The sequence below is a fragment of the Lissotriton helveticus genome, chromosome 3_2 (assembly GCF_964261635.1).
Source record: "Lissotriton helveticus chromosome 3_2, aLisHel1.1, whole genome shotgun sequence".
NCBI classification, from domain to species: Eukaryota; Metazoa; Chordata; class Amphibia; order Caudata; family Salamandridae; genus Lissotriton; species Lissotriton helveticus.
The window spans coordinates 45,031,111-45,057,564 of NC_136062.1; the positions used below are offsets into that span (position 1 = coordinate 45,031,111).

General features: G+C 43.6%; 1 protein-coding gene across 1 annotated transcript in view; it reads left to right on the forward strand.

The window, feature by feature from the left end:
- The window catches only part of SHC4 (SHC adaptor protein 4), a 362,116-nt gene that overhangs the window by 160,453 nt on the left and 175,209 nt on the right, over window positions 1–26,454 (forward strand). Inside the window, exons 3-5 of the mRNA XM_078684800.1 lie at window positions 8,211–8,274; window positions 16,082–16,201; window positions 17,843–17,896. Of these exons, the coding sequence (XP_078540926.1) occupies window positions 8,211–8,274; window positions 16,082–16,201; window positions 17,843–17,896 (238 nt within the window). The remainder of the gene's footprint in view (window positions 1–8,210; window positions 8,275–16,081; window positions 16,202–17,842; window positions 17,897–26,454) is intronic.

A 26,454-nucleotide genomic window follows, 5' to 3' on the forward strand; every position in this document is an offset into this window, starting at 1 on the left:
TAGACGTCAGCAGGACAGAGCTCCGTGCTTATTGTTGTGGTTACCACAAGGCTTGCCATCTAATATTCTTCTCCGAGTGTCTGTGTGTTTGTTTCCAGCTGATATGTGCAGAATGTAAAAAATCCAGTAGACCGGGAATACAGATAACTGCCCAGGAAACCGCAGTCCTGTCCATTTTCAGAGAGCGCAATGGAGAGCACTTCAGTGCAAGTTGGGTTGGTTCCTTGGGGTGTACTCCCGGACTCGCAGCTGCAGCTATAACAATTTGGCGTGTTTTCAGTGGACTTTATTAGTGAGATGTTAATTCTATCTTAATAATCTTAGTTTTGGGACTTGAAGCATTTTTTAAGAGGCCCTTACCCCCACTGGGGTGGGAAGCACATGGTGGGGTCTCTTCGCTTTTCGGAAATCGACCCTTGCAATGGGCTCTCACCTAAGGACACCTCCACACTGCGCCTCCAATGATCTTTCTATCTGACCATTGAACAATTCAGTACCTTGACTGTTCAGTAATTTGTGTTCTTTGCTTCTCTCTTCCTTATGCTCTACCACACACACTTTCACCCTCTTACATTGCCTTCTATTAAGCAGTACGTCTCTAACATTTCCAGCCTCCTTGAGTGGAAATCTTTAGTTTCATTCACAACCTTGCGTGGGCAGATAAACTTTAATATTTAAGTAAATGCTCATTTTCTTTGACTTGTCACAGATCAGCTTGGTGGCGGGAGATGGGTTTTCAAAAATGCTAAGATTTCTCCCCTGTTTATGTGTAAGGGGTGTTTTGATGGCCCTCTTCTCTTAACTTGCATCACCTCTTGCCCTCCAAGTCACTCCACATATGATGGTCATTTAGCTTCATGTCATTTGTTTTGTTCAATAATTTTAGTGGTTTAACGAAACAAGGAATGTCAATAAAATACATCATAACAGTGCAAAACAAGCATTTGCAATGCAATAGGTCTCGCATTTACGCGAGTTTAAGCTATTCGCATTGTAAATGACAATGTCTTTTATTTATCTGTTTTTAAAATCAACACATAGATAAAAGGTTTGTCATTTGCAATGCCAGTAGCTCAAAGTCTCGCAAATGCGAGACCTATTGCATTGTAAATGCTTGTCTTTTTTGGCATTCATTCCGGACTCTGCACGTTCTACTAAATAGGTTCCAAACAATACCCTATGGTCCACAGCGTTATCTGGAGTACCTATAATTTCTTATGATACCACTTCCTTGACATGGAGTGCTGGGAACCCAATTAAGTTGTGACTCCTGCCCTAAAGCCATCACCGAACATAGCCAATTTCCTTACCATTTTTCTTGCTGTCGTCTGCAGAAAGCCGGATGATGTACCCTCAGATATTGATGAATCAAGGATTGTACAGCAGCTGCAACAAACCCTCTATTGTTAACCAATTTTCTCACGGTCCTTCGGTAGCAAGCTTGATGAAGTACCCACTGAATTGACAAATCCCTGATTGTGGGACTTGCGTGCCTCCTACAAAACTCTATCCTAATGATGACCCTTTTCTAATTAACGTTGCATTATGGGTCGAAACATCAACAGCTTTTTACTGTGGACTGTTTTTTAATTTGATTGTGGATTTCAACACTCATATCATGATAGTTGTAGATAACATCATATTGTCCCTTTCAGTCACATGTATATATTGTCATTGCATTTAGCACTTGAGCACTATATGTTCACTTTATTCACTTGCACTGCACCATCCCCAAATTGGAGCTCTTCATTATGTATCAGTTGTTTTTCTGATATTGCTGAAACCCTAGTTCTTATTTGAGAACAGGATTTATGTCTATATGAAAATAAATTGCACAAAACGCATAACAACCCGTACTTGTGAGAAAGGGTCTTGAAACCTTTTCCTGGGTGGAGATGTACACTTTGAGTAACTTTACTCTTGGATTATGTGAACAGCCAAAAGTAGTAAAGTCGCTAAAAGTTCAGGAGCAATTTACATGTATATTTAAACAACAAGATCCACCTCTAAAAAGGTTTTCCTGTGAGCCAAGATATGACAGGCATACACAGTATTTGTTAAAATACCCCTCACACACCAAAAGGTCCCTTGGTGTCATGCTTCATCATCGGGGTCTTCCAGCCCCGCTGTGGGACCGGGCGTGCTACGACTAGCAACTATGATGGAGCACTCAGATATTGTTAGTGCTATGTGAGGTGTATTGTTGTGAGTGTAAGTAGGGTCAAAAAGTGATAGGAAAAGTGAGGTTAAAAGAATACCTGGCCCTTTGAAAACAAAAATTCTTTATTACTCATAGGCTGGTATTGTTAAAAATTGGTGTGGCGGAGAAAAACACAACTTGTCAATGAGCTAGTTCTCCTGATGGTGTCAACATGTTTCGAGGCTGCCTGCCTCTTCGTCAGGACGGGGTCAGATCCCTCTATCACTCACTAATGTTGCCATCAATGTGTGTTATGTGTATATATAGGTGAAACGGATATTTTAATACCTATGTGGCATGCGATTAGTTTACAGGTTATAGAGCCCTAACAGTATTACTGATTCGTGGGCCTGCAAGATAAAATTAGAGCACGTAAATATTTCTGCGCGCTTCCCAATGCGCGTTTGTATAAGTCACCTGTGGAAAGAAAAGCATGGTGACATATAAGGTGACTTTGCAAGTATAGCGCGTCTCTATAATAAAGACACATTAAAGTGCTGTGACCTGTGAAAAGAAAGACACTACAGGACATAACAAACATATAACATAAATCACACACTCTATGTCATGAAGATCTGCATTCAACAGTGATGGGCTTAAAAAAGGAGCAAAAACAATGTGCATGGTAGTATATGTCAAATACATACTGAAATAAGTTGGAGACAATGCCCCATGAGCCGATCAGGAATGAGGGGTAAATGAAACTTCCATCTGTTGGTAAAGAGGGAGGGAAGAGAAGGGGTATTCCAAGATTCAGTACCTTTCTGTTATTCTGATGGTCAAAGATTCTCTCCACCCTAAAGCGGCTATGCCGTACTCACTCAACGCTGTGTATGCCTGTCATATCTTGGCTCACAGGAAAACCTTTTTAGAGGTGGATCTTGTTGTTTAAATATACCATTGACTGGAGGAGGGGGTATCCACCCCAGCGCTTTCTAAGCACTACCTCTTCACTCCCTATTTTGATTTTTTCTTACGCAATTTACATGTACTCATATGTGTAGGTTGCCTTTGTGAATAGCCCCATAGCAATAAAAATAGAAGAATTTACACTGCCCCACAACTTCTCCTGTGGTAAATTGTGTTTAGGACTCCTCTATCTTCGATGGAGGCACTCCAGACTGTCATTTTTAGATCCCACCCTACCACAAAACTGTGTAAACTGCCTAGTTGTGAGAAATCGGTTGTGAACTCACAGTGGCCTTACAGTCCACCCATTACTTACCATTGGTTGGCTTTATTGTCACTCTCATTTGCTTGCTTCTTATTCCATGGCTTGCTCTCCTCTTCTTGGAGCTCTCGCGTGGAGCATAGCCTCTTTATGATCCTTATAACTGGCTGACTTGTATCCTTCCAACGCTCACATTTAGGGAACTCCTTTTTTACCGCCAGCCCTTAATGAGGGTGCATGCATTTTCTTGTTCTGTCCCTTGTGTGCTGCTTTTTCTCCAAATACCCCACATGCACTGTGTTGCTCCCTACCCTCCTTTAATAAAATACAGTAATATTGCTATTTTTTCCGAGGCACAGCCAAAAAAAGCAGGCTATAAGGGTTCTTTTTGCTTTATCTCCTCCATTATGTATATTGCAAAAACTACAAGCATTGGCACACAAAGCCTTTTAGGCACTGGAGGAAAGGCCCTTTTCTTGCACTCACTCAAATGGTGTCTGAGACAGAAGGTGTACTTAGCGTGACACTTTTCGTGGTGGCCCATAAATCTGCTCCCTGGCTACTACAAAAGACCAAATAACGTAAACATGCTGAAAGTGAATTAGGCATAGCAAGTGTTTCCCTTTACATTTTGACACGTTCTTAATCTTTTTTTTTATTCTATACAGAGTTTCCTGAGTGAAAGGTATTTGAAAAATAAGTTATGCCATTTATAAAGATTGAAAATATTGAATTTATTGGACAGTTCTGAGATACCATAAAGTATGTGTTTGCTTTTCCTCCAGTATTTTCACTTTTTTTTTCTTTTCCATTTATACATTGGCAAAGCCGCCAGCTCGGCATTCACAATAAGTGTTTGCTTCTGAAAGTGGCTGATACAGTTTATAATTTATGTAGATTTGTGTTTGCACTCTTAAGCAAATATGTGGAAGTAATCACAGGACATATTACCTTAGTACTTACATGTGAGGTTATTATTATTTATTTTTTATTTGACTCCAGCTTCTATCTTACTAACATTTACATAAGAGCACTACAAAGGAGTGTTAGAATTGGCAATACCCTTCTTTATATTGTAATTCCATTTTGAGCAAAGACACACCTCTGTAAATTGATCCAATTTGGCATCTGATTTATTAATGTAAGCTGGTGAAAGCATGTGAGCTGCTCTTTTGTTTACAGTCTAATAACAAATGTATTACTGTGCTAGTGCCTGCTGCTGGTTCACATCATGGGTTGCTGCCTAATTTGCCTGAATAGTTGGCCAGGCCTATACCTAAAAAACATTGTAGTCAATACTTCACGTAAGCCTTTTTTGGACCTGTTATGCCAGATATAATGCCACTATTGATTCTGGATGCCTGCTGTTCAGACTATTGTTTGAAGAGATGACTGAAGACAAATGAAGTGAAACGTTTTAGTCCATCTGTCACCACAAATGTGTTCTAATATTCACATTGTGCCAAAAAGTTGTTTGTCAAAGTTCTGCATCGTTAAGTTAGTGTCAACAAAGGGACATGAGAGACTGCCCTTTTCAGTATGTCTTTTCTACTCTGGCAGCTTGAAAACATTGCAGCATAATACCTCTCAAATCCCAAAGATCAATGCAATATTGGTTAAGTACTGTGAAAGGAGACTAATGAAGTAAAGACATTTACACACATTTTTCAGAACTTTGGGTGTGCCATGCATCAGCAAGGTGGTAGGCAGGCGCTTGGGGCCAAGCCTGACTTATTTAAAGAATCCACTTACATCATGGCCATCATTCACAAATTTACACTGCCAAGGATAAAGCTCAACTTCAACTATGTTCAGGAATGCCCTTGCTGCTTCTGTCACTGCTTTTTTATTCAGTACGGCCTGGGCTGTTACCGGAACATTGTTTCTTGAAATGGTGAGAAGGTAACATAACAGTCCTAAACAAGGAATGCCACATTCAAATCACTAGGAGCAATTTATATAGAAGATGAAGTGTTTAAATTCACACTGTTGTGTAGTTGAGCATTTCGGTTAATCATTTTGTTTCTTTCTAGAAGAGAAATATATTAAGTGCCGTATCAGATGTAACTGTATGTGTGTTTAATCCAAAAAGGATTACCTTTCATAAGTGAAGTACATAACCCTAAATAATGACGCTATGATATATTCCACATTTCATAATTTCAGCTTTCATAAATGTTTCATAATTTCAGCTTTCATAAATGTTTGACAAATAAGGCTTCTGGTCGTTTCTGCAGACATACCAATAATTTATGTAGGAGTAATAGTATTATAACTAGTCGTCCAACAGTTTACGTCAAAGACTAGAGATAGTGCTACGTCTGCTGGGGTTAGTGTAATCAGGCCATGAGTATATCATGGTGCAGAGCTCTTGATCTACATGGAGAAACAGCTTGCTAATATTTCAATGGATCACATTTAAATACTTCTTGGAAAATATTTCCTTTGTATTAGTTGTTGATCCTTTGAGAGACTACCTTTGAAGTCAGGACTCATATTGACATGGAGAAATGTAGCTAACCAGCATTCAGTAGTGTTCAGGCCAAAGGGGTGCCTTGTGAGGAGAAACTGATACTCGCTCCGTTATTGGAGTTGCGTACCAAATAATGACTTAAACGAATATTCTACCGTTTTATAAATTGAGCAGGTTGATAGCCATTTCGTAATATCAATACATTTACTTTAAAATGTAAATGGCAACTGAGCTTAACACTATATGCCTGGTGCAGCAATCATTTTCTAAACACTTTGACAAACCCCCTCCCACGTTTTGGCCACTTATTCAAGCCTCAAAGCAAACTCAATAGTGTTGTAGTATATTTAATTGAATTAATTGTATAGTTTTAATGTCACTGAAGTATCATTGCAAATTCAACCAAACAGGAAAAGGGGAGACAAAAGGAGAAGGTTGGAGGTCTTAATATGAAGATGAAAAAAAGAGAACATAAACGGGTCTCTTAAAGAATTGATGAAGCGCGGGGTTACATCGTCCAACGGTGATACAATTTACTGAAAAGTAGGGTGTTCAGAGGTTTCTTGAAGTGTTTGAGGTCTGATGGGTGTCTCTCATCTAACTGACGGGTATTTCCACCAGTGACTTCCTTTAACAGTGTCATGATTATCATAAATAAAGCAAATTAGCCCTTCTTTATTTTAGTGATTTTTTAATAATTGATTTTGCTGAAATCCTAACAGGACACACACAAACACAATTGGACAGAGTTTTGTATTCGTTTTGACTTGTATTCTGTATCCCCTTTTTCCTCTTCATTCACTGTTTTGTTTGTTTTGGGTTGCAAGAATAAGCAACTCATTAGCAGGTCAAATTCAATGCAATAAATATATTGCAGTTCCTTTTTCTGTAGGTATTTTAAACGATTATGAAATCTCCATGACATTTCAATGAATGGCTTCTTCAGATTATTATCTCTTTCTTTTATACCCTTAGGGGGTCATTAGGATGGCGGGCGGACTTTGCCCGCCCGCCATCCTCGTGGTAATAGGGACCGCCCGCCATAAGGGCAGGGGTCCCATGGGGGGTATTAGGATGTGCCCGCCACAGTGGCGGGCACATCCTTCATGTTAAGCATTGAGGCGGGCGGTGCTCGCAGCACCGCCCGCCACAATGCTTAAAAAGCACTTTTGCATTTGCATAATCAAAGCGGCAGGCACCGTGCGGTGCCTGCCGCTTTGATTATGCAAATGCAGGGGGGTACCCTTTGGTACCCCCGTGTGCACCCCTCTACTCTCCTTCACTCTCCCGCAGGGGGCCCCCAGAGTGAAGTCCGCATGCCTTTCTGTGGCGGCATTGCCGCCACGGAAAGGCATTGAAAAATGCCTATCATAATATGGCTGGTGGTGTCTGATAGACACCGCCACCATATTATTCCTTTTCCGCCCCGGCCGCAAGACGACCGGGGCGGAAAAACGGCAACGGTCTTTCCGTCCGCCGAGGTCCCACCCGCCATACTAATATGGCGGGGAGGAAATCAAGAGTGGATGTCGGGCAGATTGCCCCCACCAGGCTGGCGGTGGCCACCGCCAGCCTGGCGGGGGCAATCCGCCTGACATCATATTTGGCCCCTTAGAGTGAAAAATAAGTTGTCTTTTGTTGCAAAAAAAGCAAATAAATGAAATCAACCAACATTTCTCGCATTTCCTTGTCCCATGTCTGACAGCAGCAGCACTAAATAAAAGTTGTGCCTTTTATATGTTCTATCCATATATAATTTCTTGATTGCAAGACTCTGGTACATAAAATGAATTCCGCAGCTATAACTACTTGAGCAAATACACACAGCGGATGTACAACCTTATTAGCGTGCAGATTAAATTATTAACGTTTTTGCATTTTACATCTTCAGCATGAACCTACAGTTCATTATAGATGACTACTGTGCTCCCAGTATAGTTTATATTAAATTCATGGCTGCTTCTTATACAACTCATACCTTCCCATTGCACCGTGCCACCAGATGATGGGTGATATTACTATCCCAAGATAGATATTGATGTTAGCTTTGGTGTGGGTGTTCGTGGCACGTGCAGTGTGTAACAGCCACTACGCTACAAAGTTAAAACACTACCTTTGGATTCAGAAGCTTGTATTGGGGAGATATAGAATGATTGTGACAACCTAAAAATATATGATATATTTTCATTGTTGATGTAGTGGAAAATATAGTCACAAATGAAAGATGACAAAAGTGTCAAATCCAGGGATGTAAATGCCGTTGGAATGAAACTCAGATATTCCCAATGGCTCTTGTCAACTAGCATTCTTTCCAGTTCTTACACACCTTATAGTAACTGCTCTTTATGTTCTTTTATCTCATATAGGGAAGCAATAAGTCGTTTGTGTGAAGTTGTCCCGGATGCAAGAGGAACGTTGAAAAAGAGGAGGGTAAATATTGTAGAAGCTATGATGTCTCTAGGTTACAGCAATTGGAAGAACCAATAGGCCTGGCATTCTTGTGCTAACTTATGCAAACAGAAGCATGTGCAAATGCGCCAAACTGTATGTTCTATGTCTTTTTCTGGGCCTTCTATGTCTGTGCCCTGTTTTCCATTCTCCAAGCTTCTATATTTAATTCCCCAGGCTCAAGGTGGTGGTGTCCTGCAGCACCACAAGGTTGGGGCAGATTTTATATCATTTCTTGTAGATGATCCAGTTTCAGTTTGATGTCAAGCAGTTCATTTTGGGGAGTGGACAAGAAAAGTGTGTTTTGGGCAGCAGTAAGAAGTATGAGGCAAATATTCAGAGTTCTCATGTGAATTATGCATCTGGGTGGCCGTCCTGCCGATTCCGTCTGTGGAGAGTTCGTTCATCTGCTTTTGCTGTAGCTGGCTCGGACTAGAAGGATGATTGACAGACTCAGGCTGTATCAAGGGGCACTAGTGGCTACAAGGATGGCTGAGAGTTTGGTTCTTAAAAATAGTTCGGTTTATGTCATTCTAGGAGTAGTGTTCCTGGTTGTAGTCCAGAGTAACTTGATTTATGCTGGCATTACGCTGTCTGATTTAATTCCCTGAAGGGTGTGTGGAAGATAAGAAGATTTAGGAAGAGAAGGAGGGTGATCTAGTGATGTCATAGTCAGTGGATATCATAAATATGGTGTTAACATCCCTAGCCATGGTAGAAGATTTAGGTGTCTTTAGGGACGGTACCAACAATGTGGTGAAGATATGGAGGATGATAGTGGAAGACTATATCACAACCTTCCTATTTCCATGCAAACCCATCTGTAGTATCTGGTAATGGAAATGTCAAGTTCAGGGGCGGCTCCTCCACAATTTTATTTTATTTTTATTTTAGGTTTTTATAGAGCGCGTAGTCACCCAAAAGTATCCCAGCGCTAAACCTCAGGCTCCTAAAGATTGAAGGAGGAGGATGTCGACAACTTTAAGGGAAGAGTAGGGTTTTAAGGGACTTCCTGAATCGGCGGAAGAGCGTTGCCCCCCTAGTCGGAGTCAAACCCAGAAAAATGAAATGGTAATAAAACAATATCATTTTATTTTTCTGTGACTGGGTCTGCTATGCATGTAGGGTGTGGCCGGGCCATGACAGGGAGGAGTGCTGGGCACTTACAGGTGCGCATGTCAGTTTGGCAGGCCATCTTAGGCCGGCCAAACAGACATGCGCACTTCTATTTCTCCAATACAGCTGTTTTGCGCAGCCGGGCTGGGGAAAAGCCACAGGCTCCAAGGCATTGTCTGAGAGGCAGACCAGGGAGCTTAGACCAATCCTGGTGCTGCTCTCATATTATGAGAGCAGCGTCTGGATTGGGTAGAGAGCCTGTGCTTTCTCAGAGACTGCGGGGAGAGAACCGCCAAGCGTCGGAAGCAGCGGCAGTGAAAGGTAAGTGTTTAAAATTAGAATTTCCCCCTAAATTCCCCATCCCCCCCTGTCTGCTGCCCCCCACTTTAATTTTGTGGTGGCCAACACTGATCAAGTTTGCACTAACCTGACAATTCAGAACCAACTAGGGCACGTTGCACTGAACCTTACTCTCTATCTCCCTTAACGAGAGCGGTGAATTTTAATCTTTCTGCTTTTTTAAGCTTGAATGTGTAGAACTACTGGGAAAACTGCTGTTTTAAACTATCTTTTTATTGAATTGAATTTGAATTTGAATCTGTGGTCATCGGACTCTGATCTATGTGTTAGTCTCTTGCCGCTCTTAAGGGGACAAAAATCCCTGTATCATCATTAGCTTTACCCGTTTTTTAGAAGCCTTTCTCTCCCCTCACGCTCTGCGTGTTTCCCTCTCGATCTGGGTCTTTGGTTGTTGCCTACCCGCTGGATTTGTGTCCGGACTGAGTCGCGGGCGGGTCTCCCTCCCTGAAGTACAGCCATCTTTCGCCCTTAGTGGTCTAGTCGTTGGCGGTGCACATATTATTTAATGTGCCGGCCATCGCGGAGGCGCGCAGCAAGTGTGCCACCGACGATTCAAAGGCATGCCCGTCTGCGCCCTTCCGCGTCCGGAACGCGACCAGCACCAGAAACGCGGTCCAATTTTCGCCATGTATGTGTATTATTCAAGATTCCCTTCTGGCCCTTACTAACAGTCCTTACAATTACAAAAAACAATTCGATGTCAATAAATGGAAGGGCCCCATCTGCTGTAAGGACTATAAAAAGGTTTTTAGTCCCATACAAGAAACACAGATTACCAACAGCCGGAGCACAACTTACCTACGAGGAGGTCTCATTAATGCTAGATCACTATGCAAACATGCTCAAAGCATTCACGACTTAATCTAAGACGATAACCTAGACTGCCTCTTTTTAATGGAAACATGGCTCAAAGCCTGGTGCAACCATGATATCGTCTGTGCCCTGCCCCCTGGCTATCGAATTCACAGACAGGATAGATCAGAGCAACGGGGAGGAGGACTGGCGATTATGTATAATAGCATACTGAAATGCTCAGTATTTGAAATATCTAACCTCAAAGGTGCAGAAAGTATCAGCTTCTGCTTCCAATTAGCGGACACCTTCTCTTTTTCAGGAGCCCTGCTGTACCGCCCACCAGGCCCGTACAACATTTTTTGGGAAAGCTTTGGAGATATCATGAGTTCATTAACTCTCAGATTCTCCAATTTCACTACATTAGGGGATTTTAATATCCACCTAGATGTACAAAATGACCAGGGTGCAATGAATTTCCTGGATATTGTCAAAGCACTAAGCCTGGATCAGCTATCTACCCCCACCTATAATGCAGGTCACACTCTGGACGTCATTTGTTAAAATCTCACGACCCTCATAGTTAATACCCCAGTTAGTCTAATTTGGTCTGATCATAAATTTATACCTTTGGAAATTAGACACCAGCACACGAAAATCCCCAATGGCCACACATCCACTATTCAAAATACCAGACGCAGGTGGAATTATATAGCAGTCTCTTCAGACCTCAGTTTAGAGGCTTCAGCCCGCAGGCCCAGGCTGTCGGGGGATCCATTAGTGGATACCCAACCTTTTAACCAGTGGATGTCCTCACTTAGTGATAGCTTTGCTCCTCCTGCCTCACGGAAAAATCATTTGTTTAAGAAACCTTCCCCACATGGTACACCCAAAACCTGAGAGAACTACACAGCCACTGTAGGAAATTAGAAAGTAGATGCGGCAAAGCTACAAACAGGAAGAACTAACCAGGCTTAAAGCAGCTCTTAAAAACTACCACCAACTAATCAAAGCTGAAAAGAAATCCTACTTCACCGACACGCTTAAACTGACCAATTCAGATCAAAAAACTTTCTTTAAGATAGTAACCGCTTTCACCAACCCCATAATCCTCCAACAAGAGATTCCTCCATCTCAGTCTCTTTGCGCTCACATGGCCGACTTCTTCGAACAGAAGAAATACTTCTCAGCACTCCTCACTGATTTAGGAGAAAATAGACTGTCCCTTCGAGCCTTTCAAGCTATTAGAATTGAATAATCCCATCAGGCTTTCCTTGCAGTTAAATCAGGATCTCCTTTTAACTCATGTCCTCATTTAATTGTACATGTTATCATAGACATTGTTAACCCAGACATCAATAACATAATAAACGCTTCTCTTTCATTAGCAGAAGTCCCCAAGAAACGGAAAATTGCAGCAGTCAAACCGCTCCAAAAAAAACAGCTCGCTGATCCCACCACTCTTACTAATCATCAACCCATCTCTCTACTTCCATGTCTCAGTAAAATTACCAGAAAACTAGTTAATCTTCAACTTATAGCCTATTTTGAAGAAGCGAACATCTTACACCCTAATCAATCAGGTTTCAGGCCTCAGCACTCTACAGAATCAGCTCTCTTGTATTCTGCCGAATCCCTCAAAGCTCCTTTAGACCAGGGAAGAAATGCTGTGTTGGTCTTATTAGACCTATCAGCCGCTTTTGACACGGTCTCATGTCATATGGTATTTCTCATCTTGCCTTGGCTTGGCCAAAAACATTTCTACACAACCTAAGACAAGTCATTACTCTTGACCAATACCGATCAGCATAAAAACCCCATGCTCTCCGGGGTTCCACAAGGATCCATTCTCAGTCCAGTGCTCTTCAATGCCTATATGACTCCCCTGATTAGTCTGATCTCGTCCTTTAATATTGAGACAATCTCATACGCAGACGATACTCAGCTACTTCTGGTGTTATATAAAAATGGCTGAGGAAAATCTTCGACAATGTCTTACAGCAGTCTTCCATTGGATGAAAGTAAATAACTTAAAATGCAATTCAGAAAAAACGGAAATCATGCCACTAGGGAAAGCGAACACCTTCTCCCCTAGCCTGTGGTGGCCCTCTGACATTCCTCCTCTTCCCAATACAGTAACGGTAGCTAGGAATTTGGGGGTTAGATTTAAATCAGCACTTTCCTTTCACCATCAATCCCTAGCAGTGGCTGGAACTTGCTTCCATTTGATAAAGTCACTTAAAAAGTTATTTGACCTACTTCCCCGCACAGTTAGAAAGGCAGTCGCAGTGGCCCTAATTACATCCAGATTAGATTATTGCAACAGACTTTATACAGGAACTAATACGTCAGTCCTATACAAACTACAGATGGTATAACATGCAGCAGCTCGACTAGTATTAAAATGGCCTAGGAGCTCATCAGCATCTGCTGCCCTTAAAGCACTTCATTAGTTCCCCATCCACAAAAGAATCCTGTTTAAGATCTTGATAAAACTTTTAGAATTTTTCACTCCTCAGGCCCTCACTACCTTCCGGCCAGGTTTGCACGCAATGTGCCACACCGTACACTCAGATCGTCCAATGCAAATCTATTAAAACCTCCTGATTTTAGATGTGTCTCAAACGGGGGGAAATATATTAGAGTTCTTGGGACCAAGGCCTGGTACCTACTCCCCAACCACCTACGCTTCATCCAAACAGAAACCCTTTTTAGGAAATCTCTGAAAGCTTGGACCTTTATGTCCCCTGATGCTCTATGCAGATCACTCGTCCAACTCCTCCCAGCTTCAATTACTGTGTTCTTTAGGGATCCGCACAGTGCCATGATGCTCCTTGGAGTGAAAGATTGCGCTTTACAAGTACTTTATAACATAACATAACAATGCTATTTCCGTGACCTCAATGACAAGCATGCAAATGAGACTATGTCAATCAGCAGTAGACCTGGGCAAAGGGAAAAGGACAAGAAAGTGAAACAAGACACTGCATTTATTAATTCTGCCTGTTCCTAATGCTGGACTCAGCTTATACTGCAGATGGGTTGATATAAAATAAGAAATAACTCTTTTAGTGTTTCACCATTTAATTTCCTGTTGACTGTTCCTAGTATGACAGACGATATACCTTGTACCTTGTCTCTGTATTTCTGACTTTCTACGGGTGTTTCTAAATTCTTAGAGCTGAACTATATGTGAAACTTCTAAGATAGATGCAGAGACATATCTGAACTGGAATGCTCGTTTCTATATTGATAACCCCCTTGAGTGATCCACAAATTAAGTTTGTGCTTGAATGTAACAAGTAAATCAGCGGCAACATAATGAATACAAGTTAGTTTTGTACATATCTTCTGGAAAACAAGCAGTCACTTCCCCGCCACTATCAATAACTTAATACAATGTATGAATCACAAGGAAATGTAACCAAAATTCTCACAAATTGGGTATTCTTCTCGTAGAAGAGGAAATGCAATTAGGTCTCATAGTGCTTGGAAAATAAATAATTTACAATACCAAGGTATGATTCCAAATACTATCCAGAATGTTTCTCTGTACACAGCAAGTGTTAGATAACTCCAGGCATAGCACTTAGGGTTACAAACTGTGGCGGTTGCAGCAACTAAGGGGCATATTATCAAGGGGGTTTATCTCCGCTTTTTTGGCTTTAAAAGCCAAGAAAGCGGAGATAAAATTATCTCCCTATTACCTAGCTGTCGCTAACACCAGTTAGCGACAGCTAGTAGGAGATAGCGACCATCTTGGGCCCCACTTTGCATGTCAGTGATATTTATCACTAATGACATGCAAAGTGGGCGTGCCAAGATGTTAGCGACTGGAAACAGTCGCTAACATCGCTATCTCCTATTACCAACTTTTGGAGATATTCGCGCTAAGCGCGAATATCTCCAAAAACTAACACCTGCCCTGAGTATTTCTTAGCCATGTTATCCAATGGGAGGTGGATAACATGGCTAAGAGCATTAGCTCGGTAATGCATGAATATCGCGGACTTTTCAGCGATATTCATGCATTGCGGCCGTTTTTTATCGCATTTGCGATAAACCTTGATAATAGCAAGGTTTATCTGCGATAATTTCTGACGATGCTTAGCGTTAAAAAATTTGTTGCTAAGCATCGTTAGCGATAAATATCGCTTAACGTTGGTAATATGCCCCTAAGTATCTTGTTTGCCTAGCAACAGGCTCTCGGAAACACAAGGAACTTATACTCATACATTTACATTGGTCGCCACCATTGCAAGTCCTATGAGAGTTCCATGGTAACCTGGGACTTGTAGTTTGTTTTGTGTAGAACATTTGTTGAAGACACAAAGCCTCACATCAACTGCTGTTTACACTCAAGCCATAATTCGGACTTTTTCTGCTGTGAAGGACCCGCACACTCAACTGTCCAGCTTATACAAGTGAGATCGGTCTACATATCATGACAGGTAACCTGAGATAGTGAGCTTTTCACCTATGCAATTTGTATTTTGCTTCAGAAAATTATTGTGTACCTGTCCAGTAGAGTATGTTCGCAGAAAAAGAAAAGAGGCTTTCTTTAATGGTGCCCAGTCTCGGATTATTGCATTGGACATTGATAAGGTTCCTGGGTTGGCCTTCAGGCGTTGTAAAATGTGGCATTTGAGTGTAGTTTTGGTTAGGCCAGGGGAAGTAGGGTCTCTGAAGCATTGTTGCATACATTCGGGAGTTTTATCTTATATGATGCTCTGTTTGCTTCTGGTTTGATGACCATAATAAGATAACATAAAACATGTATGGGCTACTGATATTGAGAAGCAGATTAAGCATGTGACTACCACAATAATGTAGCACCACCTTGTACAGAAAGGAAATGTGGTAGTAAGATGTCACATCAGATTTAAAAGATGTGCACTGGTATGACCTCATATTTGGTTCAGAGCACATCGATGTGCAACATCAGTATGACTGTGGAAAATGTTTAGGAAAACAATCATTATTGGCGCAAAATAAGCAGGATTGAGGTTTCACGTTTATCAATACAATGGATGTGTAAAATCATGCTTTGGTGCAACATCAGCAGAAGTGCAGAAATAATTTTAGTAGTAAAATTGCTTCTTGGAACAAAATTACATTTAGGTTCAAAATCACAGAATTATGGAAATATTTCAATATTCCTTCATTGCAGTTCACTGTCCGTACACTATAACAAGAAGCACTCTATAGTAGGTGGACTAACACATCTAATAGCCAATAGCTAAGGTTGAGACTAAAAGACCTCCTGGTCTGTGCAGTAAAGGAATGACACTTTTTTCAAGCAATGGCTGAAAGAGGCTGACCCAAACAAACCAATCACAACAATAGGTGACCCAAAGTTTGTTTCAGTTTATTCACTTGGTGTTGATGACATGAGCGCTGACAGATGTCTACGCTATCTTTATTCAGACCTCCAAAACAATGATCAATAATATATTCTGTCATATATTGACACCCGACATGATTTTCCAATTTATAAAACATAGCCCGTCTCTTTTCACAGCCTCCAGTCAGGTTTTTAAATTCTGTGCTTGGCAAGAGTAATCTACAGTTTTCGGGTGTGGACATAAAACTGACCGTCTCAACCAGCTGCTTGGCTCTAATGAAGATGGAAACCCACCAGGTACGGATTTTCATTACCTAAAACAATAAACGATAAACGTCAATTATCATGTCGATGCTTTAAATTCTATGTTTTAAAGATAAACGCCTCCTTTTTCAAGGCCTCAAAGTTGCAAATGGCCTAGGGTTGCACAGACTGGTGGCTGGAAAGAAGGGCACATAATAAGTATTTTCAGACACGGAGTAGTGCATGGTTGACAATGTATATAAAAATGTGCCTGAGATAAGGTGAAAATATTAACAATAAATGTGATAATTACGATGCAAAATGTTTGTTACAATGGTAACAGAGTTTTGGGCACAAATTACATTCTACAGATGTTGATATATGAAATTGAACAATCGGTGAAAAATAATGTAGCATCATGTCGTTCGTGTATTGTAGATTCAGTGGCGTGTTTTCATATTACTATGTATATTTTCTGTATTTTTCAGTTTAGTGTTTTCCGCAGTGCACCTTAACTTCCCCATTGCTTTAGGTGTTTTACATGAATGCTATTGATTTTTGGTTGAAACGAGTAATATGGTACGCACTTGCTGCCAAGCGTTCATAGGAATCAGTGTAAGAAAAACGCTTTAATTTCCCGATGCCTCTTTGAGCCCCTACCTAGGTGATAATGCACATTAATTGCCCCTCGCTGAAAGTCAGGAACCTCAAAAGTCCCCCCAATTATACTAAGCTCAAATGGCTTATGGCAGTAATATTTTATTGCCCCCACACACTTTTCACAATGACACGGGGTCTTCGGTAGCACCCACCTAACCTTAATATTTCAACAGTTTTCGTATGCCCACCTCAACTTAGCCAAGGGTGGAGAGTTAGTTCACGCCCCCTCTACCTTGCCAAAAGGTGGAGGTGTTATTTTATAGGCCATATCTTGGCTAAGGACCTGGTGGTATTTTGCCCCAACGCAAAGCTGTGCCCAAGAAGGGGGTTTGCCAGGCTGCCCTGATTGTCAAGAGCCAGGGGTGGTCATTGTTAGACCGCCGGACTTGCCAAGGATGGGGAGGGGTATTTCTTTCTCCCTTCCTTTTCCAATGGTGTGGAGATATTTGTTCTCCACATGTGAAAAACATACATTCTGACACCCAGAGCAGCTAATTACGCCCGGTGCCCTGTTTGCTCTGCCATGGCACCTCATTCACCCTGGCATAACACGAGGGAAGGTCGCCCTTCTGCTCTCTTCACAGCTGTTAGCCTGCTTTACCCTCATTTTTGGAGATGTCTGAGGCCGGGACAGCTGACAGCCGGCCTGGTCCATACGTTATCGGCGCCTAAAAGAAGTCAGCTGGCAGTGTGCGCTGCAGCATTTTGCAGAAGCATTCAAGTCGGCCCCTATTGGCTGCTTTGAAATTGTCATGGGGTTTGCCAAGTGGACGCCTGTTCTTCGGGAATGAGCTGTAAAATGTGCCCGAGGTTCAACCTGCAGAGCAGAGCATCAGCTAATGACTCTGGAGCAGTACAGGGTCATCAGCTTATGGCTGTGTCCATGATGGGCTCCTGGCCCGACCTCTACCGACAAATACATCCTATCCGGGGTGGTGCTCCCGTGCAGTCGCTCGTTCGTTTTATTCTTGCAAAAAGTGTGCATCACTCATGTGCCTTGTTTATAACCTGACTAAATGACGTCTTATATTGCAGATCATCGCGAACCATCACATGCAGTCGATTTCCTTCGCGTCGGGGGGAGATCCGGTAAGTACCCCGTCGGCAAGTTCACATTCGCCCAGATATCGCTTCTTCTGTGGAGAGGAAATATTAAGAGCCCGCGCGCCAGCCTTCTTTTATCTGTTTAACGTTTCACTTGCACTCACTGGCCTCTTCACATTTCCACCCTCTTGCACAGCGCTGCCAGACATTTTATCACAGAGTAAAATAGAACAAAATACTATTGTATGTGCGCTGAAAGAGAGCCGGGTTTAGGGCTGGCGAGCAGGTCCAAGGGTCGGGGTCGCGCCAGAGGGACAATACCACCCTTTCTGCTTTGTGAACAAAATGTTTTCACCCTTCGTTTTTATGGGGCGCTTGAAGAGCTCACAAGGGGTGTCTTCTGCAAAAGATCCAAGCTTTGCTAGCTCTGTGGTCATCAATCCGTGCTGTGCTATCCAGCATAGCTCATTGACGCACAGGAAGGATACTGTGCCGAGGACGGTTTCTCAGCATCGTGCAGTCTTAGATTCAAGGCCCATCGACCCCACAGAAACAATTGCAACCTACAGTACATTGTGCTGTGTCAAAACCCTTCCAGAAGCACACATGCTAGGCCTGCACAACCTCCTCCAGCACATACCTTGAGAGGGGAGAGCTCAGCTGACCTTGGCCACGCCTATCTGTGATTCAGCATAAGAAGAAAAGCTTGGAAGAAGTTTCTTTTAGCAGCAGAAGTGGGATTTCGTTTAGAAAAAACGGGACAAGTAGGTGCTCCAGAAGTGTTTAAACAGGTTGACCGATGACTTTGAGATCTCATTGAACGCGTGTAGAGGAGGGCCGCATAATGCCTTGCCTTCATGAAAGCAGGTCTTGTTTTTTGCATAAGTTCATCTAAATATATAGATGATTCTATATCTGTAGCAATGAGAAAGTAAAAAAAGAATAGTGGGCTTCCTTCTGAAGCAAGAAGACTCACCAATCTGGTCATTATTATTGTCAGATTGACTACGACCCCACAGAAGGGTTTCTTTGCAATTGTATAGTGAGCATCCACCCAGAGTGGAGGAACTCGCCGGATGAAACACCTGGATAACAACCCAGGAATGATACCTCGCTGTTAAAATTCTAGACCACAAAAATAATTGCTCTATGTCTTGAACAAATTCTGAAACTCCTAAATTATAATCATGTTCTCAACCTGCCCTGTAATAATCTATTGACTTTCTTTGCCTCAACCACATCCACCACAGGCGCTGATCACTCTTCGAAGCCTGAGTGTTTGCCGTGCAGATCTAGGTAACTTCTTAGATGTCAGCATCTGAACATTCACAATAGAACTTACAGGGTTTATAATATGGTATAATGCATGTTTCTGTCCTAATGTGTTCATGAATTTTGTACATTGTTTACCTGCTGGTCCACGGCAACTTCAGAGTACTCAATAAAAGATCCAGTTTGCAACTTGCATTCGGCTAGCCGAAAGTTAGTGGCTGGACAGGGTGGGAGCATTGACTGCACAGTATATTCCTCCTGCTTGTGGCCATTCCAGTTGGCAGGTTGGCTTCAGCACTGTAAAGACCAAGGAACCCTACCTTGAATGGATGGGTACCTGTATGTCTAATAAGCAGATATTGTTGCCCTGGTTAGTTAAGGACCTGTTTGTTCGGTGAGTTCAGAAATTGGCCAGAATCACAAGTGATGTGTAGGATTCTTTGCTGCAATGAGAAGGATATCTGTGACTTCAGTGGGTAGAGAACGCGGCCCGGCGGGAACCATGAATCAGTAGGGTAGGTGCATTATTAAGTCGTAATAACAGGTAAATGATTTTGCTACACAAACCGCATGCATGTAACATGGCAGTTAATAACTCATTGCAAATGTGAGGGGGCAAGAGGAGCATGGGAGGAATCTCTGCCCATACTACACAACCTGTGCCCTATTCTTTATAGTGGCGGTGTTTGGGTGCTAGATTGAAATGTGACATACAGAAAGTGTTGGGCAGCAGGAGGAACATGGTGGAACATGGGATGCACTCTGTGGAAGCATAATGGCCTCTAGCCTGTGTGAATCACCATGACCTGACCAGCTTCCTTTACCCCTGTATAAAGTCCTCTCTTGAACAGGGAAAGTAGAAGGTGCAGACAAGGCCCAATTCCTTTAGTCCCCTTACAGGGACATGTCTTGGATGGCTAAAGGCGGTCCCAGTGATAGAGAAGTACCTGTAGATGTATTAGCAGATATTGGTGGGTGGCCAGTGTTATGTTCAACATGGCCTCTTCCATTTCAAGGTTGTGTTGTGCTGGATTAGGCTGTGGTTGCCTTCTAGCTGTTTTCTGGATTCTAAAACACAGCATGAAAGCTTCTAGTAGATACATGAGAATATTTGAGCTGCCGAGCGCAGGATGACAGTATTTCCTTGCTCATCACCGCCTGAGCCAGATTAGAGACTAAAATGGCAAAAAGCATATTTCCTGGATGCTTGGACCCGTGCCATCTATGGATAAGACTGTGATCTGAATGAGGAAAGCCCAGTGCAATGTAATCGTAGGTGCATGTGTGCTCCTAGGATAAGCACCTCTCCCACACAAAGGCTTGAATGAGTGCTCTAGGTAGGCAATAGCCAGTGCCTTTGATTGGTGAGGACCTGTAAGTGATATGGGAAGTACTTGTGCCCAGGAGATAGTAATTTGTACCATGAATGGCTAGTAACTGTTGTCATGGATGGTAGTTACCTTCGCTTCCACTTATCATGGTCCACTAGACTTTATAAGTAGCGACCGGTTCAGTGTGTTGGTGGGGGCTATGCTCTGGATAGGTAAGGAGTACATAGGTACAACCTCTGCCCTGGTTAAGTAAGGATAGATGCCTTGGACGCTGATTAAGTGGCCCCTAGGTATATTGATGTCTGGGTGCCAGTGCCAAGGATGAGAAGTGGCAAATAACCTTGCATGGATGGGGCTGTGCCAGATTCCTGAAGGCGTTGGACATTTGGTTGTTTGTGTACGTATTTGAGTAATGCATGAAATAATACTTTTAGAAGTCTGACACACGAAATTAACGGTACAATGACACCCATAGCCCGTAGGGCTGTCCGTGGTGATAGGGTGGAATGCAACTTCAGTTAATGGTTTAATTGATCTATTTAAATATTGGTACAGATTAAAAGTTCACTTTGAAGATGTATTTGATCATTGAGAACCTTCTTGAAGTAGGTAGTGCTGTATTTTTCCGGTAGGCACTATGAATGCTAGTAATAGCAAAGCCAATCCCGCGTTGAGTGTAGTAGTAGTAGCAGCTTTATTCGATTTAGGTTTCAAATCATAAAAGCATAACAGTCATAAAAACATACATTACAATAACACAAAATATCTACAAGTTAAAATATGAACCCAACCTTTGGGTGCGATTTCCTTTTTGATTACGTTCATTTTACAGGCTTAGCATTAGAAACAATACCATTACAACTAATTGTCCCTTAATTAAGGCAATTAATAACAGGCAAAATGAGTCTATTGAAAAACTTTCCATATGTAAGTCAAAGATAACTATTATACAGTGTTTCAAATCGGTTGGAAGTGGAGATATTACAGCCACTCAATGCGCAGACACTTCTACCCATCGGATGGTTACACTTTGCATTTGGTCTTAATGGGCAGAGGTATGACGTACTGGGGTAAAAGTCATGTAGATCCCAGGTGGATATAGGGTCATCTCCTTTTTGGGGCTGCCAAGTCTGAAGATATGGGACAACATGTTTGTTCCTGAATTTTACTAGTACCAGGTCGCCGACAATATCTTTTGGAAGGGATCCTAGCCAGCCCACCCTTCTAACACTCATTATTCTTCCATCCAAGTTAGGGGACAGGGGTCTATTTTTTGTTAGCCAGTATGTAACCTTGTTTTTTAGGTCCTGAAGTCGTTCGACTTTTCCGCTTGTGAGTGCTGGCACTAGCGAGAGAACGCACACAAACGGAGCGGCCTCCGGTGGTAGGTGTATGTGATTGAATATTCTCGGCATGTTGCCATGGTTAGCAACTGTCCCCTTATGGAATGTAGGTTCTTTGCTCAACCCTACACTGGCGGAAGTGCACTGTGCTAATGTAGAGTTAGTGGATACTCTAGGAATGTTTGGAGCTGACGTGAGTGAGGCTACTGGTTGGATTTGGGCATTATTACTTTGTGTAGTTGATTTAGGCACTTCTATGGCAGTGAGAGACTGAGGTTAGTTAGATCTTGCAATGTTTTTTATGAGTAACAAATTGGCCTTGATCGTTTCCTCTATTCCCGTAAGCCTATCCCCATGACTGTTCATTCTTTCTATCACCGGGGATATTATAGATTTGAACAGGTGTTCGATCTGGGCCAATAGGGTTACCTGGGTAGAAGGAGCAGAAGAGTTTGATTTCCCAGCTACCTCTGGTGCTGGGGGGAGGTGATGACGGCCAATGGGGAGCTTGAGCACAATTTTAGTTGTTTTGCTTGACTTCCCTGGTGTTTAACCCCATTTCACTCTCTTTTAATGGAGGGGACCTGAGGGAGCACTATCTTTTGGGTGATAACTTTTGCAGATAGTAAGTGGGGGGTACCTGACAGACTATCGTTTAGGTGGAGTGGTGTGCTAGTCTGGGGACTTGTGCTTACAGTAGGACAGTTAAGGGCGCTAGATTGCTTAATTCTCGGTTCCAGTGGAGCATACTTAGTTTTACATAAACTGTTTAATTCCTCCAGCAGTGATAGGTTTTGTACTATGTCGGCTGCCTGTGAGGGAGATCGCTTGTTGGGTGTACTATCTATGGACGGGGATTGTTCAGGTCTCTCAATTTCACGGGGAATGGGCAATGTTGTCCTATTTAAGTAGTGGTCGAGTGTCCCGTTGAATGGACCCCTCTGGGGGATGGCATTATTGGTAACCCCCTTACGAATCATAGTGTGACGGGTTTAAAAGTAGTGAACGCCAAAACAGCAGTAGGATCTGGTAATTTCGAGGATCACAAGATAATATCCATTGGGGAGGTCCGTGAGTGAGCATAAATATAATATCCAGGGCTCTTTACCTCCTCTTGTTGAGATGCCAAGGGGGGTGGCCCGTCCCGTCCTCCTCAGGCCTCTGAGGGCCACAGAGGGCCCACCCTTTGCCCGGGCTTAGCCCGGCGCCGCCCGCGTGCGTCCCCCAAAGTGGGGGCTCTCGCTGTACTAAGAGCACCTCCGGGGGCGGGACAGGGTGTGCGCGACTTCCTGTCGCGAAGGGGCCGCTGGGGGATGTAGTCCCCGTTCCTCCGTGTAGTGGCTGGTATGGCAGGCGTCCGGTGTGCAAAGAGGCTGCAACAGCAGCGGCAGATAGTGCAGGAAAGAAGCGCTACTCCTCGGCTCTCCCCGTAACACCCAGGTCAGTGTCGGAAAGTCCCCCGCTCCCCCGGGGCTCTCGCTGTACTAAGAGCACCTCCGGGGCGGGACAGGGCGTGCGCGACTTCCTGTCACGAAGGGGCCGCTGGGGGATGTAGTCCCCGTTCCTCCGTGTAGTGGCTGGTATGGCAGGCGTCCGGTGTGCAGAGAGGCTGCAACAGCAGCGGCAGATAGCGCTGGAAAGAAGCACTACTCCTCGGCTCTCCCCGTAACACCCAGGTCAGTGTCGGAAAGTCCCCCCGTTGAGTGTGTTCCAACGGTGTCTGGCGCAGATGAGGAATGATCTGAATCTTGCTGTAGCTCAGGAGGATTAGGCGGCGTAGGAACTGGATTTGAAAGGGACCTTATAGACAGACCTAAAATGGTATGGGAGTGTCATATAGTAGCAAAGTCACGGCTGTGTTTGAAAACTAGGCTGAGAAATTTGAAAAGTACCCTTTCTGCACTGAGAGCTAGTACTGACAATCTGTATGCTGAGATAATGCTCCTTAAAATGTGGCGTAGAGTAAGAAGAAGGATATGCTGTAGACAGAGCCATCTGAAAGACTGACAGGTAGCAGAGTGGAGCAGAGAGGCTCTTGTCCCAAATCCAAAGAGACACTTTTAGCGTATGGGAAAGGTATCAGTGTTCTAAAAGGGTGGAGACATTTGCAATGCACTAGAACGAGGTACAGGTCGAGTAGAGGCAATTTATGTGTGACTGCTCTAGACTTTTGGGTGGATTTGTATCACAAGTACAGACCCAAATAGCTCCATAGTCTTATGTAACAGATATGGCAAAAAGTGTACTATTCCGGAGAGTGAGTGCTCGTGGGATGTTGATGTCTATATCACCACTGTCTTTAGAAGGTTTCCAAGCCTCTTGCTGTCTTGCTATCTCTACCAAGCCATGACTAACGGGATGACCTAGGGAAAAGTAGGCAACAGCAGTATGTCACTGGCAACACAGTGTACAAAGAACAACACTCCTGGCATTTTGAGCAGCACACTATCATGAAATGAAACAGGACTCTGGAATAGAGCATCACACCAAGCACACTAGGTTGCACCCCTGACAAACTGAGCAGCTCTCTGCCACAGCGTATTGAGGTACACACCTTTCACACTACGCAGTGCTTTTGGCACACCGAGAAGTACCTGTGGCAGACTGAATGACCTCCCTGGCCCACTGGTAGTAGGCAGCACTGTAACATTGCCCCCTGCCACGTGGATCAGTATCATAGCATGTCCAGCTGCCCGCTGGTACTATGAGCAGCACTTTGTTACAATAACCCTCAATCTCGCACTCTAAGCAGCTCGCTGCCGTACTGCATAGCACGCCCTGAACACCTTTGGCAAACCGAGCAAGCCTTGAGGTATTAAGCGGCAATGAGCTGCCCCCTTGCTTAGGTATCAGAAAAGTGAGAAGGGTTCAAGAATACTGAGCAGTAACTAGAAGGTGCTAGCATCACATTGACACAGTTAACAGCACTCATTACTGACATCAGCATAACACATTGAGCAGCACCCGGGCATAGTGCAAGCTCCCTTACATATCTGACAGTGCACTGCCACAGCTAGCAATAATCTGGTTTACTGAGCAGCACCCTGATGCGTGCATTTCTAGTGGCACCCTAGCAGAGTGAGCAGCATGGTCTCAGCATTCTCTTATGTTCAAGGTGTTACTGGCAAATACGTGGCATATTGCGCAGTGTCCACGTTTTATTGACAGCAGCTGGAATATATCGAGCCATATATGAGCAGCTCCATCACCTATGACGTCAGCAGTCTGGCTCCAGCACGTGATACCTGCAATCTTACAACATTTCATTTTCCATTAAAGTGACTGTGATCAGTGCTTTAAATGGAAAAGAATAAGTGCAGGTACTCACCAAAAATAGGCAGTGGATTGGGGGGCGGAATTTGGGGGCGGGGATATGTTTGTCAATAAATGGCACACTGACGAATCAGTACTAGTGCTGCAATTAAAAATAACAAAAAAAAACATGAATGCATTTATGTAATCTAGAGGGCCGGGATTTTGTTTCATGCAAATCCCTTTCGTTGATATTGTTGATGGGCGAAGATTTGCGCAGGATTAAAACAATGGGCATACTAACGAGCTGTGTGCCCTGAACAATGTGGCCCACGCTCGCGCCCATCAGGTTTTTTTGTCACTTTCTGACCCCCTCTGAAAGGGACCTTGCATGGATACTTGACCTTTCACTCCAGAGAGGCACACACAGCTCTGACTTCTTCTGAAGACGGGCTGCTGTACTGCCGCTTTTGAACCAGAGCAGCCCAGGCTTCAGCTCGGTTTGAAAGGCCTTTTAACCCATTGTAGGCCGTGCAGAAAGACCTGCAAAGGACGGAACTCAGGAGCGCAGCACCAACCGCATCAAAAGCGGGCCCTTATGAGTACAGGCAGGGCCGGTTCTAGGATCTGCGAGGCCCTGGGCTAAAAGGGAACCCACGAGGCCCCCTCTAATTTAGATAAGTGGCCCCCTGCAAGGAGACCATTCACAGACACTGTGGGGGGCCCATTGTCCAGCATTTTTGCGCCCCCACAGTTTTAACTTTTACTCCACAAGCATTTCTCACACCTTCAGTCCGATGGCTGTGAGAATTGATTGTGGTCTAAAAGTTAAAACTGTGGGGGCGCCAAAATGCTGGACAATGGGCCCCGAACAGTGTCTGTGAATGGTCTCCTTGCAATTGAGGGAGCGTCTCCGTCTCCCTCCCCTATGCCTCCGTACACCATCCATGAGAGGCCCAGGGAGGGGGCCCCCCTCCAATGGACCTTAATTGCAGGCGACACCTTTCTTTGTAATAGATCGCCAGGGAAACAACAGGACTCATCACTGGTGCGTGGCCCCATGCTGGTGGGCTGAGTGCTAGGCCCTGTGCAGCCGCCCACGCTGCCCATGCCTAGCGCCGGCCCTGAGTACCGGTACTCTCCTTTCTCGAGGAAAGGTCCCGGTACTCAAGGGCAGAAAATATAAAGCACTGACTGTGATGGGATATGGTCGAGCCCAGGAGCTGAGATGAGCATGTTATCACCCGCACGGTTTGCACACTGGTATCATTTCTCCTGGCACATGATTCAGGGTGGTTGTGTTTTCAGCTGGGATTCAGCGTTTTAGATAGACCCTATGTATCCTCTGACATAAATATGTTTCTGATTGGCTCTGTGGTGTGTCTGCTGTATACTGTGGTAGACT